General features: G+C 40.6%; 1 protein-coding gene across 2 annotated transcripts in view; it reads right to left on the bottom strand.

The window, feature by feature from the left end:
- CLTC (clathrin heavy chain) overlaps nucleotides 1-16,853 on the bottom strand; it is an 853,725-nt gene extending 836,872 nt beyond the window's left edge. The window contains exon 1 of one of the 2 annotated variants that reach the window (XM_085649401.1): nucleotides 16,248-16,853. In XM_085649401.1, coding sequence (XP_085505527.1) covers nucleotides 16,248-16,289 — 42 coding nt within the window. In that variant the 5' untranslated portion in view covers nucleotides 16,290-16,853. The remainder of the gene's footprint in view (nucleotides 1-16,247) is intronic. The other variant, XM_085649400.1, reaches the window with a different exon arrangement.
- Between the last annotated feature and the right edge of the window lie 200 nt (nucleotides 16,854-17,053).

The following is a 17,053-nucleotide window of genomic DNA, read 5'->3' as shown; positions in this document are numbered from 1 at the left end:
ACAAACTTCAGCAATATCAGTAATAAGGTCAAAAATATAGTGAACAGGAATTGGTCATTACTAAAAGACAAGAATGAAACCATACCACCAAAACCACTGTTTTCATTTAGGAGGAATAGTACAATTCGTAACAAATTAGTACATACCTATAGAGAAGATAAAATCCCTAAACAAAACACCATTAATAATGCCCCTTTTCCTGTTGGCACTTTTCCTTGCAATTCCTGCAAAATCTGTAGTAACGTGATCAAAGGAAGTACAGTGATACATAACGGTAGCAAACATCAGATTAGAAATCTGATCAATTGCAGGTCAAGCAATCTGATCTATATGATCATGTGCCCATGCAACAAGGCTTATATTGGTGAGACCTCACGTGAGATACGTACAAGAATCACAGAACATAAATCAGCGATCAGAACTAAGAAAAGAACATCTCCACTGGTAGATCACTGGTTAGAGGCGAATCAATCGGTAGATGATCTGAGATGGCGCGGTATAGAAATTGTTTATTGTAACGCACGTGGTGGCGATATTACGACCAAAAGGAAAAAACGTGAACAATTTTTTATGTCACGCTTCAACACATACAAAAATGGATTGAATAATAAAGAAGATTGGGAGAAATTACTTTAATGAATTCGTTTAACAATATAAGCTTGTACCAACCTATATATTGAATGTCAGCTGTGATTCTCCCATTATGACATTTTATCGTTCGTTTTTATGATGCTATATTGACTTGTTCATAATATCTATCTACCATGTCAAAATATTCACTACATATATGTTTTGATGTTTACTTTTGGACACATTGTACAGCTTTTATGATAATTATGTTATAGGAAAATCCATTATTTCTTAGAGGAAAATAACATATTGATCTATATGAAACCTCTGATAGTTGTTATCCATATCTTCCATTATATATCGTGAAAATTACATTACAAGTTCAAATGTATTAATATAAATGTGTTTCATGGTAGAACTATAAAAACAAGTAAATAGGTTCACTCTGCATTAACAAACGTATTGATATAATGCTTCACTAGTCCATCCCAAGATGGCCGCCCGTGTATCACCGCGTCACGCATGATGCATTCGTAATAAGAGATGCAATTTCAAAACACGCAATGAGATCATCCGAGATAAACAACTAATACAATTACATTCATATTGATTTATTTTTAAACCAAATAGGATGAGTATGAAATAAAAATGATCAATACAATATGACATTGGTCTTTGTTAAGATGTCTGCTAGCTTCAGGCATAATGTACATCACTTCCGTACAAAAGAGGAAGTGACGTAAACGCGTAAGTGCGTGAGTAGGAGGTCTAAAACTACCGGGCATATAAGACAAGAAAACAAACCCTCTTGATACGCTGCTATCGAGGAGTCCGTAAGAGCAGGGAGGCCGTCTTGTCCGGTTGAGGTAAGCGTCACGGAGTATTTTAAATGACCGTGGTTCTCTGTAACTTTAAATTAAAAGACCCGAGCGCTAGCGGCAATTAGTTGTACAAATATAGAGCGTTTATACAAACATAATAAACCGATAGAATATTAGTTTAAAATTTTTTTCTTCCAGCCTTAATTAAATAAGCAACACTGAGCATTCTTAATTGCTTGGATTGGCCGGGTACTATTTAAAGCGAGACCTGAGCCCAAACGATGAACTTTGGTAATATTGAAACAAACACGGTTCAGAATGGAACGCGAGTCTTAAATATCAGGACTCGGGGCAACATTTATAACTAGGTCACACAATTAAGTATAGGACAGCAATGTGACTGTAATTATCTTACGTCAATATACACAAAACGACAATATATGGTGTTCTCTTTATGTATAGGATTGAACACAAGAAAGTGATTAATTGAAAAAATCTACTTTCGTTGGCCTGTCAGATGTGAATTCCTTATCTAACGATTAGAGCTGAAGAAACGAAAAGGATTTACACGCCCTTGAATCTTGTGGTGAGCAACAGTGATTGAATGTTGTAAACTGTCAAAAAATACATCAGGTGAACAAAACCCCAGTGATTTAATGAGAGATTTTTTCTTTTACTTGTCACCCTAGAGATATTTTCCCCAAATTTTAAAGTGGGCTTCTCTCGAATAATACGAGTATATCCACGGTGGCTCTTACGGACATAACATACAATTCCTAACTCAACTGAAAATAAGGTATGTCGATAAAGTATAAGCTATGTTTTCATACCACCAATGGAGAGTAAATGTAGGGTACATGTTAAGTGATGACTCCTACTTTCCATTATAGGCTTATTCAACAGTAGATGCCTCTACCGTGAAGGGCTATTCCATTTGGACAATTTTTTTAAAACGTCTATCCCTTCCATTACAAGACAATTGAGGTATGAGTGGGTCCTTTCTATAAATTTATAAAACGCTTTAAGGACATCTCTTGATAAATAATAATAAAATAAATTTGAATAATATATGTGTCTATAGAAATACCGTCATACTGTCAAGTGTTTGCCTTACCAATTAGTAACAATACGCAGGCAATTAGCAATTTTCAAGTCAAGATACTGTAGCCATGAAATGTAGTATTGTATATTGCACTGTTTTAGTCAACATTTATTTTAAGACAATACTTTCCCTTCTTTTTAGATTTGATCATACTGTTTTTTAGTCCTGAAGAAGGTGAAATCACCGAAACGCCGCGTCGACTTTGATGATGATTTTTGTGACATGTATTCACGTAAATTGTTTTTTATTATGATTAATTGAATTTGATTAAAAGATTGTAACCCATTCTGGGAGGGAAGGATATTTTTATGTTGATATTTTTATGTTGCTTATTTACAAAATAAATAATTGTAATTTTACTGATTAGTATTTTAGATTTCTTTAGTGCATATACAAGCTACTGTATGTAGACTATGTTTGTGAGACAACCAACAGAATCGGTAAACATCAGACACTTGATTGATAGGATAAATCCGTAGGCCTTTCCTAATAGGGACATTCTTGTTTCTGTTGTAAGTCGATACCCCGTCCCTTTGTGAGTTTCACACTGGGGTAACTCCCTTGTTTTTGGACTGCTTGACAGTATTACATTTCTATGTAAAGTCCAGTAATGTACACTGGTTCATGTGTGCACTCACTGGCTGGCTCCAATCCAGGATGAGCAAGAACATTTAATTTTCCTTTCATTAAATAGTCCTTTAGTAATACTGAATTGGGCCTGTGGTCACACTGCTTCTAAGTCGATATAGTAAGAGCACTAGTGAAGAGAAACAGATTAGGATTAATACTTGCACACAAAAAAAAAAAAAAACACAAAAAATACTCGATACATTAATAGGGGATGCACTGCCAGATGGACAAGACGCTAAAATAATAACAAAAAGTTTATGTGGGCATTATCAGCTGAAAGAGAAGTCCGACTGAGGCCAGAAGCATTGAAAGCCTGTGTGACATGGCCCGCCAGAAACATATAGCAAATAGTCTTGCCCCCAGATTGCCATCCCCCTCCTCGGACCCCAAAAAAACATGGTCCCAAAAAAGCTTTTTCCCCTAAAGAACAATGGGGGCCTTAGCGGGAATCAGCACTTTACAACCTCTGAGGAGTAGCGCTTCAAAGAAATCTTTTTGCCACTAAGGGACAACATGCATGCATATTAGAGACCATCGCATTTCTTAGTTAATAATGTGATTTACATAGTAATAGTTTATTAAGTGCCCCGTTAGTCAGTAAAGTTGGGTCCAAAACATAACGAGTACATACAGGAGTGTTATCAGATCAGTACAATCCTCACTACTCCCCCAGTCTTTCCCCAATAACACATGTGAAGTACAGATTATAAAGATTTACACTTACAGGCCGCGCAAAGGCACAGACCTCACAGAAGACTCCCCCCACCCCAAAGACATCAGCTTTGCCATGTATCATAAATAGATCACACCTCGAAACCCCGAATGTGTACCACTACAACTAAGCACCGGTTAGAACAATCTGGGGGAAGTGGGCAAGTAGCAATCAGATTATTTGAGGTGGAAGCAACATACGAGCAAGAGAACTAGAAAACACATGCTCTCTCATGGAGTGCTTAAAGAGAAAACAAGTAATTCTCTGAATGTGAGCAGAGGGGGAGATACAAGTCAGCCAATAAAAGAATGGCATAGAAATAATGCCCCAGGGGAAGAAACAAGAGGAGGAAGGCAGCCATAGAGTAAGAAGCAAGCAAGTGAAAAGAAAGCCAGCCAATGGTAAGGAACATGTGGGCTATCGGCCCACAGCAAATTCACAACATATATTTCCCAAGCACAGCTTCCATTGTCTGGAAGCCAATACCTAACAAGCATTTGCAATGCAATAGGTCTCGCATTTATGAGAGTTTAAGCTATTGGCATTGTAAATGACAATGCCTATTATTTTTGTTTTTTAAAATCATAAATAAAAGGCAGTTTCATTTACGATGCCAATAGCTTAAACTCGTGTAAATGCGAAAGCTATTGCATACGCTTAAGTTTAAAACTTAGCGTGTTGCTGCTTCAAGGACACCGCGCTTGGTTTCTTTTTTTTTTTCTTTTAACACGGAGCACGGTGTCCTTGAACCGGGCACCATGCTAAACATTCTAGTTATTAAAAATAAATGAAACTGCGCACGGTGTCCTTAAAGCAGGCGCCGTGCTCAGCATGCAATTCATCCCAAAAGTAATAAAGTACAAAAAAAAAAAAAAAAGTGCCCGCCATTGCTCTGTGTGGGCACACTGCAAACGCACGAAACAGCCACTATTATCCCCATTAGTTAGTTACAAAACAAAATAGTGCACACGGACTAAAAACGGAGACCGTGTAGCAAGCCAAGTAAAGGGTCCAGTCGTCAAGGGCGGTAACAAATGGCGACAAGGCGGTAACAAGGAGGTAACAAGGAGGGACTAACGGGCCTCATAATGAATCGGAAGCCAGCATTTACCAAGGACAATAACACCAGCAAATGAAAAATATGGGCAGAGAGTGGGTGAGTCTTCCACAGCATACTCTACTACAGATTGCCTCGCAGAGCAAGGAATAGGAGGCACACATGCAAGCACTTAGGAGGTGCAAAGGTCCGGTAACAAATACTAAAAGTTGAATGGAGGGATGTGGCAGCCAGAGGAGTAGCTGAGAGATCCTTTCAGTGTTGGAGTAGAGGCTAAAAGGGGTTCTTTGTTTAGTTATGTTAGTTTAATATGGAGTTGTTTTTCAAAGCAGACACAGTCACACTTGGAAGGGCAGGGAAAGCAGGTATAGGACAGCCCAAGGGATTAAATAAATGGGACACTGTTGTATCCAGTATACACAGACTGCCATGCTGACTTAAATGTACACCTATGTGGTCGTTGAGGATGGAGGAGAGATAGTTCAGACTAAGATGTTGACATTAAATGTCAATGGGTTAGAGACCAAAAGTGGAGTCGCAGGCCATAATTAGAAAGACTGCGACGGGATCTGGTTCCAATACATGAATAATACATTGTGCTTTTATGGAGAGCCAAAGATGCAATACACTGGCTTCTGTTGGTTTCACTAGGGGAATTAGAACACGTCCCTAAACTACCTCCTTCATGGAGCTGCGCCACCATTACCTAGTGACTGTGCAGCCTGTATCATCATGGATGGATAACTGTACCTTGGGATTTATGCCACCACGGACTCAGTGACCCTTAGGCGTGAAATCAAACAAAGGAGGGCCCTGCCACAGTCTCTACTAGGCAAAGCCGCTTTATTTAAAATGATGGTGCTGCCACGCTTTCTCTACGCACTGCAGAAAGTCCTATCCTGTCAACTTCATCCTATTTCAGGGCGATGGAGAGTGAAACCCATACTCTACTCTGGAATGGTGGTACTGCACGTATTGCAAAATATATGGTGCGTCATGTTGCTCCAATACAAGTGGCACAGCTGAATTATGAAATGTTACAAAGACTCCCATTGTTTCTGTAAAGTAATTCAATGTAATCACAAGGTACTGCACGTATTGCCATTAAAAATCTAAAGAGAGGCTGGTATGATGGAGGGATTGCCTTGCCCGATAAACAAAAGTGCTATTGGGCAGCACAAGGTACCATTGTTAATCACTGGGTTCATCTTTCTCCAGAGGAACCAGCCTAGCATATGGACATACAGGCCTACAATTGGGTGGACACCTCAGAGCCATCCATGGCGGGCAACGCCATACGTCTTTCCCATACTCGACAGCAGTTACACTCACCCTTTGGCACAATGCGCTGAACGTGACAGAATTACACCTGGCCCTCCCACCCCATGGGACACTGCAAAACGGAGCACGCTAGGGACACACCCAGGCTTCAACAAATGGGATCTCATTGGCCTTTCCATGGTGGAAGACCTTTGGACACAGGAAGGAGTGATCCCGTTTGCTGAACTGCAAAGTGAGTTCCATCTAGCGACTACTGAAACCTATCGCTACTTACAATTTCGACATGCATTGCATAAGTCTTTACAGCAGGGGGAGGAGCTCCCCAAATCATCACCACTAGAAGATAGAAGGCTAACTGAATACATGCCCTGCAAGGCAATCTCTCTCACTTGTCAAAAGTTAATTAATAACTCTGACACTAGCATTCCTACGCAAACAATGGGTGAAAGATCTGAGGCCTGGATGACGAGTGGTATGAGGCTCTGGCGGCCAACCCGAGAGATGGCCATAAGATCTAAACTTCGCTTAGTGCAGCTAAAGATTTTACACAGAGTCTACTAGGCATACACAACCATACCATGGTAAAGATGGTAAGGGTGACATCTGCAATATGTCACAGAAATTGTGGTCATACAGGTACCTTTTTCCACATGCTTTGGGATAGCCCGACCTTTCAGCAATAATGCAAAGCAGTGGTTAATTGTTTGAATAATGTCTGTGTGTGTGTGTGTGGGGGGCAGAAATGTGTACTTACACAAAACGGTACGTTATAAATATCTGGGATGCCGCTGACCTCGTGCGTATTGATCAGTTATGGATGACATTGGGACTGATGATAGCTAGGCGCAACATAGCGTGTATATGGAGGGCACAGCAGATACCACAACTGAAGGACTAGAAGCGAGACATGGATTGCTACATGCTGGTAGAGAGGGTGGTCTATGGGAGCAAGGGCAGCCCAAATATATGGACCAAGATATGGGGAATATGGAATAGTCGCCAGGGAGGTCTATGTACCGCCATTGGAATTGCTGGTCGTGATGTAATGTGTTCCAAGCCTCACAAGGCAGCCTCAAGTCTTGGACAAGCGGGAGTGTAGAGCAGGAGGTCTGACAAGGCCCAACGGTTGGAGGAAAACTGATGTTGAATGATGGCGTCTCTGTGCTACAGTGCCTTTCAACTTGTGTTTGTGTATTTGTTTGCCCTAAATGCAATAAAGAAAGATTTCTAAAAAAATAAAAATCTTTCCTACTAGAAGTCAGTAACATCAGAAAACCAGCCCCTGGTGCTGGTAAGTTATTCTTTTCTGGTGTTGTTTCCCAGACACCAGTGATGAGCACGTGTACCCTCTCACGCTTCCAGGCTAGGTAATGGTTCTCATTCCACAATACTCCAAACACTGTAGGGTCAAGCAGCACAACAGTGCAATAAATTTGCATCTAATTTATTCCACTTACTTTCAAGGGTCCAGGAGGGGTTGGGGAAGCATGAATCCTGTTATTCTCAAATTCCAGTTGTGGTTTCACCTTAACCACTGTAACAAATGTCTCTCCCCAGCTCTCCTATTTACTCAACTACAGTGCTGAATTTGTAAATAAAAAGAAAAAAAAAAAAGAAAAGTGCCTTGGCGCTCGTCAGGAGGACACTGCAGCTTGCATGACACATTGCCCATGCAATGCTGCCAATGATAGTAACAACACAACTACTAACCGTCACACTCCTACAAGTGTTACAATGCAGGCTATTAAAGACCCACAAAGCTAGAAGAAAGGCTTAGGAGGCAGGTATTAGTCGTTTTTAATGTATATTGAATTAATAGTTAATTGTTGTTGTGGTCAGCTCTAAATGTACCCAAAAGAGCAACCTTGTGCCAGATTGTCACAAGCTCCGGTATTAACCATTAAGTGCAGGTTCCAAGCACTGGAAACCACCGGCTCAAATTAAGCACTGCTCAACTATCTGTTTGTAAAGGCCAGTTTCACTAATGTGTTAAGACCCAGCAGCTATGGGAAACATTTTAAGCTAAGCCTGACCCCCATGCACTGCACCCAACAATCCCATAATATACTTCTTTAATCTTCAATGTGCATATGGAAGGCTTCTTTGCTCCACGTCTGAATGCTCAATTTCTCTACAATTAACAGAATGGTACTTGAAGTGTTCTGATTCATCAGATATCATACCTCCTGTATGCTTGTTTTTCAGTCGAACTATCACTCATGGAATTTCGCAAACTTCAACGGGAATTGAAAGATTGGGGTCTCAAATCTCTTCAAAGCTTCAGTCACTAATTCTTTTGTAGTGAGGCATTTCTGGCTGGGTTTTTCTTTCATTTAAGAACCGTTTTCATTTAGCATTACTAGTACCATCCATCTGAAATACCTTATTAACTCAAGTCATTTTACTTATTAATGCTAAAGTACAGTTCAACTGGGAAACTTTTAATGGGATATTGATTGCCAGTTATGGGTTACTGAAAAAATATGTGCAGAGGATACACCTGTCCTGTCACACATCACTTTGATTTACTGCTTCACAGCAGATTTTTGTCTGTGACATACATCTCTTGCTGCAATTGGTGAGGTCTTGGTTTATAAGAGCAATCAACAACACTACCTCTGAATGATAATGGCATACACAAGACAGTGCCATCTCATCTCCTCCTGTGATGCTGGCCTCTTTTGCCACTCAGCCTTAGGGGGAATCCTGTGTCTCAAGGGGAGCTTTCTAGCATTATGTTTGCCTGCCGTGCTCATGACAATCTTGGATGCAACCCATGGAATTTATTTAGATGCATTCCATCAGACTCTAGTGCAGCCTACTTGACAATTGCTCATTACGTGAACTCCCATACAATTGGCAGAAATGCCAACTGTGACAAAATGCTCATCTGTGACCCAATAGGCTCGGAAACCAGCAATCTGAATCTCCCCAGGAGCAAAGGAGTGGTCTACTTCCCATCTCCTTCCATGTTTTAAGATCCCAAACATCAGGCAGAAATGTAACAGTTACACTGCCTGCAACACTTGTGTGAAGAGCCATCAGTCAGGAACCCTTCTTTACAAGTTCTTCTTTAGCAAAAGCACAAAAATCAGGTAGCATACTAATATTTAGAGGGCACAAATTCCAAAACACCTAGGATAGACAACCGTAAAGTAACTACCTGTCCTATATGATAAATAAGGGGCAAAGAAAGCCTCTGAAAATCCTATTCTTCTGCCATTTTTATTGAGATGATCACTCGACAATGCAGATCCATCTATATAAAATATTTTTAGGAAGAGGAAATCGTTACGTTTCTAAAAGAGGTGCAAAATTAGACAGACGTAGGTGCGTTAAGTTTATTTTCGGAAATGTGCCGTTTCTGATATTTTAGATGAGACAGTGATGATGAACAGTCACTGGATCGAATGGTGCGACTGGTGAAGTGTTTGGTGTAAGGTTCGTTTGGTATGGGACATGGCTTTTCAATCCACATGAACAGTGCAACAATTGATTACCTTCTCTATTCAGAAGACCTAGACTAAGCCTAATTCTCTCTCAAGCCCTCAAGTATTCTTGCGCTAGCAAAGACATTGTCATGGCAAGTCTGTCTTTGCAATTGGGGAGATTATATGTAGAGGGCTTGACAGCAGTTACAAGCCAAACATCTGGATTGTAAAAAGGATAGGAGTTGTACTTTTAGCTGATGGACAAATGCAATACCATCTTGTGACCTCAGCTGAAAATTACTTCCTGTTTTATCATGTAAATATCTCCCCAAGTTTATAAAAACGTATACCGTTTAGAAGTCTTCCAAAGTGTTTCTCATCAAGCAATGGAAAACCATTTGCTTGTTTTTATCTATTAATTGTAATTTAGCAGGTTTATGGAACTACATACTTCCTGGAAATCGACTAAAACCTAGTCTGAATCAAAGATGCTAGGTGTGTTCAAAGGTTAGGGTTCAAACAAAACTCTTTTCTAACCATTTGTCAAATGTAGCCAAGGAGCACGAAAATCATCAATGGCTCTGTAGTTGCAAATCTGTAAAAAACAGTATTAAGTTTTGAAATACCACTTATTTAAGGACCAAATCACTATCAATTTTGAATGCAATTGGTACAATCATGTGTATACTGTTATTAACATTAAATATGTTGGGAATACAAGAAGGGAGTAGATTGCCCAGAAATTTCATCCAAACCGAATAAGATACAATCCACTTTAACATATCAGTAACTACTCTGCAGAACCTATATGTTCAAAACATTCCAAAGGCTCACAACCTCTTCATTATCCTACACATCAGAGACGGTGTACAAGTGGTATGTGGAACAGTGTATGCTTTTTATTTCCCAGGAAAGAAGTGCCTTTTGAGGCACTTATGCCAACAGGGCAAGATATACTGTAAGAGCAAACAGGTGCACGTGTTCCTACTTTTGGTACTGGTACAAGAGAATGTCGTTAAACCACTAGTGTAGAGTTTCCTTCACAGGCAAAGAGAACAGAAGACGAATTCAGATGCAGCAGTGCTTGATGCCAACATTATAGCAATAGAAAGACTGCAGTTTTTATGCTGATTTTAGGGCACTCTTTTCTGAAGTGTAAGGGATGCTCTGATGGCATGTTGTAAGATTTGAAGGACAAATAAAATGTCTGTTACTACAGTTTGACAAATCTCCCATCAACAGAGCGATTTGTGTTGTCCTTTGAAACTACAGACCCTGATGTGGCAGCTCATATTTAGTGGTACATGTTAATCAACTTATATTTAATTGAAATGTCTGTGGAGGAAATGGTCATGTGTAATTGCACAGAGCGTGGCAGAGCGACCTAATCAGGTTATGTCAGCGTCCAGATCAGTAAAGCAGGGATCCAAGCACTGCAAACACGGATCTCTTCAGGACATTCTAAAGTCTTTAATAGGATGCTGTGATACGTGGCCCATGATGACTTTACAAGCGTGTTATGTAAGCATCAAAAGATATTTACACAATCGGAACACAAATGTGAGATGATGCATGAGCGATGTAGATGCATGCCTGTTGCAGTAGAATCTGTGATCAGTTTATTAAAAATTATAAGACAATCTCCATGTCCCTGAACTCAACAAAACCATTCTGTGGGCTGTGAAGTACAATGGATTGTAAACTACTTAAGAAAATTTTGATTTCAACTCGATTGGGGTTTAAACCTTTGTGCAGTCTGTGCATAGTTAATGCATTTACCAGCATTATAAATAAAAAACGCTCACAATGGTAATTCTACACAAGTGCAAGTTATTTAGTTGGTGCTTTCAAAAAGAATGACCAACACAGAAAACTTTCCGATAAATTATTTAACTAGATAATCATGGGAGAATACCTCATCCATTAACGGATTAGATTATGCCTACATATTTAACGTAAGAAACCATACAAGTGAACCCTAGGAAAATATATGTGACAAGGAGACTCGTATACGAGTTGACCAAAAACCTGTAAAACCAATAAATGAATGGGGAAAAAAATAGGACGATACAGCCCCTATAATAAAACAAACTAGCAATAGGTCATCAGTGTGTGATTTACCGATCAATATTGTATTTGAAGTAAAATAAAAAAACAAGGAACTGTTAATTACTGCTTTATAGTAGCATCATTTAGGGAACAATACAGTTACTCTTTACTCATACATTATTCAAAGGGCGCAACAATTAACTTTCTTATAAAAAAAAAAAACTTTGGATGACACAATATCTACTGAAGAACTGGCTATGCATATTCTACGCAAACACCATCATAATGTGGATTTAAAAAATATACTGCATTTTCATCTTAATTAAATCAAATGTATTATAGAAGCCCTTTAACCAACGTTTTTCTTACACACAATTGAACGATGCCCACAGAGTTGCGGAATGAGTTACATTTTGTTAGCTTAGTGGCTCCTCATACAAATTTAAAAAAACGTTCCAGCTGGCCTGGGAATCGAAATTCAAGAAACAAGACTGAACTCTCAATCAGTGCTTTAACTGGGAAGTTCACAGGCAGCAAGGACCCGATTACTCTCATTTGTAAGGTAGAGTACTAGCAGTCCTGCACTACTTTTAAACAGATCAGCACTTATCAGAACCAAACAGGTATTCTAGGATAGAGTACATGCATTTTTTTATTTTCATTCCAAATGCTGCTCATACTCATTTCGGGAACTGCAAATTAAACGCCTCAAGCATGTGCGATACTTCTAAAAACAAGACCATAGGAAGGACACACTATTTTAATAGTGGTGTAATGTCAGGATGCTAGAAAATGAAAAAAATTAAAACACCTAAGAAAGTGCTAACTATGTTCACACTTCTTGATGCGTGCTGTCCCAACAGCCCCGTCACTTGACACATTATTCCACCAGAAAAAAAAAAACCTGATGCAGTGCTAAAAATGGTCACGCCGAGCACTAATTAAAGGAGGATCTTATTCTGTTCCACCATACTTCTGAAAACATTAAACAATACTAGACATAACTTAACCATGCTTAGCAGGGTTGGTGTTCACAACTTCTGCTGAAACGGAGGCACACTGGTATTGTACCGCCTGCGTGATTTCATTTCACCTGCAAGATATAGCAATTTCCACGCTTCAGGAAATCAGGAGTTATTGTATGAAAAAGTGTGCTAGGGTTGAACTGCTATGAATTCAAGACATGTGTATGATTTACAGGGATGCTTGTTGTGCCAATAAAAAAAACAAAAAAAAAACAATGAAAACAAGAAAATGCTGTACCGTCAGCAGAAAAAGTCAACCCAGGGGTTTTTCATTGCTCGCAAATAAGAGTGATCTGTGACAAGTGGGTCAATGCAACATTCTTGAACAAGAAGCCAATGCGATAAAGAGAATATGGAAATATTGTCAGTTTGTGGAAAGGCCACCATGTTTACAAGTGGCAAATCATACGGCAAGTTTTACAGCGAAACCACTGTGAAAGGTGGACTTATGTGTCACCGTATACTGACTAGAATGAATCAATCAAATGCTTCCTAGCCTATAAAGATATTAGTTTTGAATGGAAACATCACAAGGCTTGGAAACAATATTTTTTTTTAAAGTTTGGAAAAAAAACTGTTAATATTGTTCTGAAACACTACAATGAAAAAGTAACTTCCACGCACATTTCATAAGCTACATATTACAGAAACCACGTAAAAAAAAAAAATTACAAAAAATGAACGACTGGAGAACAGGAGTGGCTCTGTAACATCTGTGACAAGAACACAGGGAACTCCCAACCACTCCCTTCAATGACACAGCACTACCCAGTAACGGCTCCATGACTGAAGCAGTGCCACCCACTTCACAGCTCTACATAACACACAAGGCAGGTACAGAAGACGCCCCGCCCGACCTAACCCTACAGAACAAATGTGGTTTGTCTGCAATCTTACTCTCACGAGTAGAACAAAATCAATCCTGATAATTCACCAAATGCCTAGGTTTAACGGAAGACTGTTTAACTGGAAACCTGTGTTTGGGCTAAGTGGTTAACAGTATGAATGTTTGTTCACGTATACAAGATGCATATTTTTCACAAGTGAGAACCTCGGCATAAAAGGCAGGCCAAATTATGCGATGGGTTGTTGCATCACAAGTGTTAAAAAAAAAAAGCAAACTGCAAGCATGTGACAGGAGAAACTGAGGAGTAGAAGAATGTACTTTGTAGGCTATGCTATAGTAAGTAGTTGCCATCAATACTGGGTACATTCATTTAGCATTAGATCTTTAGGATAGAGAATGAACAAGACAGCAACATAAAAGAAGCTGAATGATGGGTAAAAAATTAGCACAGTAAATGACAATAAGTGGGTGACAGCGCAGCGTTTTGAGTGGCACTATGAAATTATAGTTACAGTAGGAATTGTTGGCCTGCACTTCTCCCACGGCTATAAGAAGTATTTAGGTGGGGTGGGGGAGGGTTGGGTGGCACAGCTCGAGACAGCGAGTTTCAGACAGTGCTTTGATTCAACTACTAGCAACTCTGTGATGCTCGGTTTGAGTTCTAATTCGGTGTATTTAATGAATCCGGCAGGGTAAGGGCAAACAAACTGCGACCTGACAGTAACGGAAAATAGATGTATCCTAGTACGAGAGCGGGTGTTGTGGATCAACATTCCTCCACTGGCCTTACATATACAGCTTAGTCTATCACAGGTAATAAATTAGTTCAGATTAGCATATGGCGGAAGGGAGGAAATGCACTAGAGCTTGGAGAATACAAAGTTAACACTTGATCAGTAGTGCTGTAACTGTGTTTAAAGGGGAAGTAACCGAATCTGTTACATTGATGTATTTTTCACTGGCTGCATAAAAGCGACAAGTCTTGTTCTGTGGTTCGTATTAAAATCCTTGTCTAGCCTACCGACGCCTAGGAGCTTAAAGGCCTGAAACCTTGACAGTCCTTTCGGTTGGGGCAGCAGTCCCAATATAAAGCATGTGCTAGACATTATTCTACCCCCAAGCTGCTAGCTTTAGAAATTCGCCAAGACCTGCTGCACCTTCGTTTTCCCAAATAATAAAATGCATTAATATCTGTTGTGCCATTTCGTCCATATTTTGCTCCAAGTACTGCACAGAGGACCCGGAACTGTTGAATATTTTTCAACATGGTTATGCCGTCCGTGTTGTTTTGTTATACGAAATTTTGGTACGATTGTTCATTCAAAAAACTTGCGACCCTGTAACGTGGACAGACTGCAATTATGAATTAAAATTGATTTCAAAACGTCATGAATATATTCTAAAGTTTTGTGCTGTAGTTTAATGTGGAATAAAAATGTATTGGCAAAACACAATGGTTATTAATTACTTTATTTTCTGCACAAAGGGCCACTGCGTGGAAACGACTCAATAAATATACGATTTTATCGCAATTATCTGATTCGCATTTGATAATGATGAACTGAGCAATGATAATGTCTGATCTTTCCTTATGATGTTTGCATCTTACTATAGCAAAAAAGATAATGTTACAAGGGTTAATAAACTGCACAAACGCAAGAGCGCCAGTGTTCCATTAAACAGCAGCGGCTGTGTGCGCTCGCCCTGGGCCCGTAGTTAACAACTGTGCTCCATATACCCAAGACGAACAGTGATCTACCAACAGCAGAGAGCGTACATCACCTTTGACAGCTGTGCATGCGCCTCCCACGTTATTAAGGAAACGGGATAGAGCAGGCATTGTGCCTCTCCTTAGTACAACCTATGTACTACTTCAGCAATTCCCAGTCCTCTTGGTGACAAACGGGTAGCTCCGTGTGCTGCACACAGACTACCATCAGCTCACTAGGAATTGTAAACAGCGGACAAAGGTTGCTGAGCCTACCAATGGATTAGGGGCTCCGAGCCCCAAAGAACCACTTGACGTTATGCCTTATTATATCATCATGTCACCCAAGACAAGTTGCAACCATTGTATACTGTAGAGATGTTTTTGTCTAACTGCTCCCAACTGCCTGTCGCTTCTAATCGGGAACTGCAGCTATAAAATCGAACTTGGGGGCCAAGCCCGTCACTTCTCCGTCCAACCACTGTACTTCTCATTTTCCTTCCGGCCGCTATAGTAAACTGCAATTTATCCTAAACAAATATTCTCCAGGAGTACCTTTAATCTGACGCCCTACTACCTTGCTGACCCTACTCCTTTTTGATGTTCTTAATACTGTAGACACAATGTGCTACTAGGACCTGTCACATCTTTTTGAGCTACCACATCTCAAACTATGTAAAGCCTGTGACGTGCACTCCGCCACACCGGTCACCTTGGCACCGTAATTCCTCCTTTGCTTGCTGTTCATTTTCCGGCTACCAGCCTGCACATATACCACGCCCATCCATTCAACGGCATTTTACCTATGCTGTTTCCTCATTACCTTTGCCCCCGCCCCGCTGCATGTCACACTTTACTCAATGGCTCAGGGTGGCATAACTGTGAATACCTCCGACTGTAATGCTGGGATTGGAAGCCATCCTTTCCTCGCCCTTCTGAGCCTGTATCTTGTTCCTACTACCATCCTAAGCAACTGTCCAAGCGTCTCCTCTGGCTTCCATTTATAGTACATACCTGCAGGTGCTCCTGGAAGCGAATGGGCAATATCTGGGCCATGGCTGCTGATAGTGGTGGTTCCTCTTTACCCAAAGGCCCTGCTGTCTCTCTGATAGCTTCTGTCTCTTTGGACCTTCGGGCCCGCCTCCTTCTGACTCGGTGTTTGTTTGCCTCTGGTCCTGTCACTGGCTGCCGGCGTGCTCAGCTGCTGTCAAGCGCAGCGGAGGGATACGGAGCTCGGTGCGGCGATCCAGCGCCTCCTGGGGACCCGGTAGAGCTCAGCTTGACCCTCCCCTCAAGCCGCAAATGGCGGAACTGCGAGCCAAGCAATCCGGAAGCGACAGTGAAGGGTGGCGGAGGGATTCACTGGGACTCGTTTCCGGTGAAGGAGTCCCCTGTATTGATCTTGCGACGGGTGGAGAAGGACTGACAGGTCTTTGGCGTGCTAAAATGCACCCGCCGTATACCGGCGCCTCCTCAATGGTACACTGTTAGTACATAAAACGGCGTTTTTTTTTTACTACGGACTACTTTAGATGAAACCGATGTCGCCCTTTGATTTCTGCCACATCATGCGAGAAGCACACTAGCGTCATTTCCGAGTGCACCGCCCTCGCCCAGCGCTTCCTGGTCACCTGAGTTACCAAATACAATGACACAAAAGTAGGACCTTCATTGATACGGCAAAATAGACTATTATCTTCTACCGGTGCTGCTTCCTTCTTAAAGCAACCACCGAGAGGAAATTAAAAGCTTGTATTCTGACCAAAGCAAGGTTAACTATTTTTTAGTTCTAGAATTAGCGAATTTTCATTACAATTATA

The sequence above is a fragment of the Triturus cristatus genome, chromosome 3_2 (assembly GCF_964204655.1).
Source record: "Triturus cristatus chromosome 3_2, aTriCri1.1, whole genome shotgun sequence".
Lineage (NCBI taxonomy): Eukaryota > Metazoa > Chordata > Amphibia > Caudata > Salamandridae > Triturus > Triturus cristatus.
Note: the sequence above shows the minus strand (reverse complement) of the source record. Positions and strands in the feature narration are given on the sequence as shown.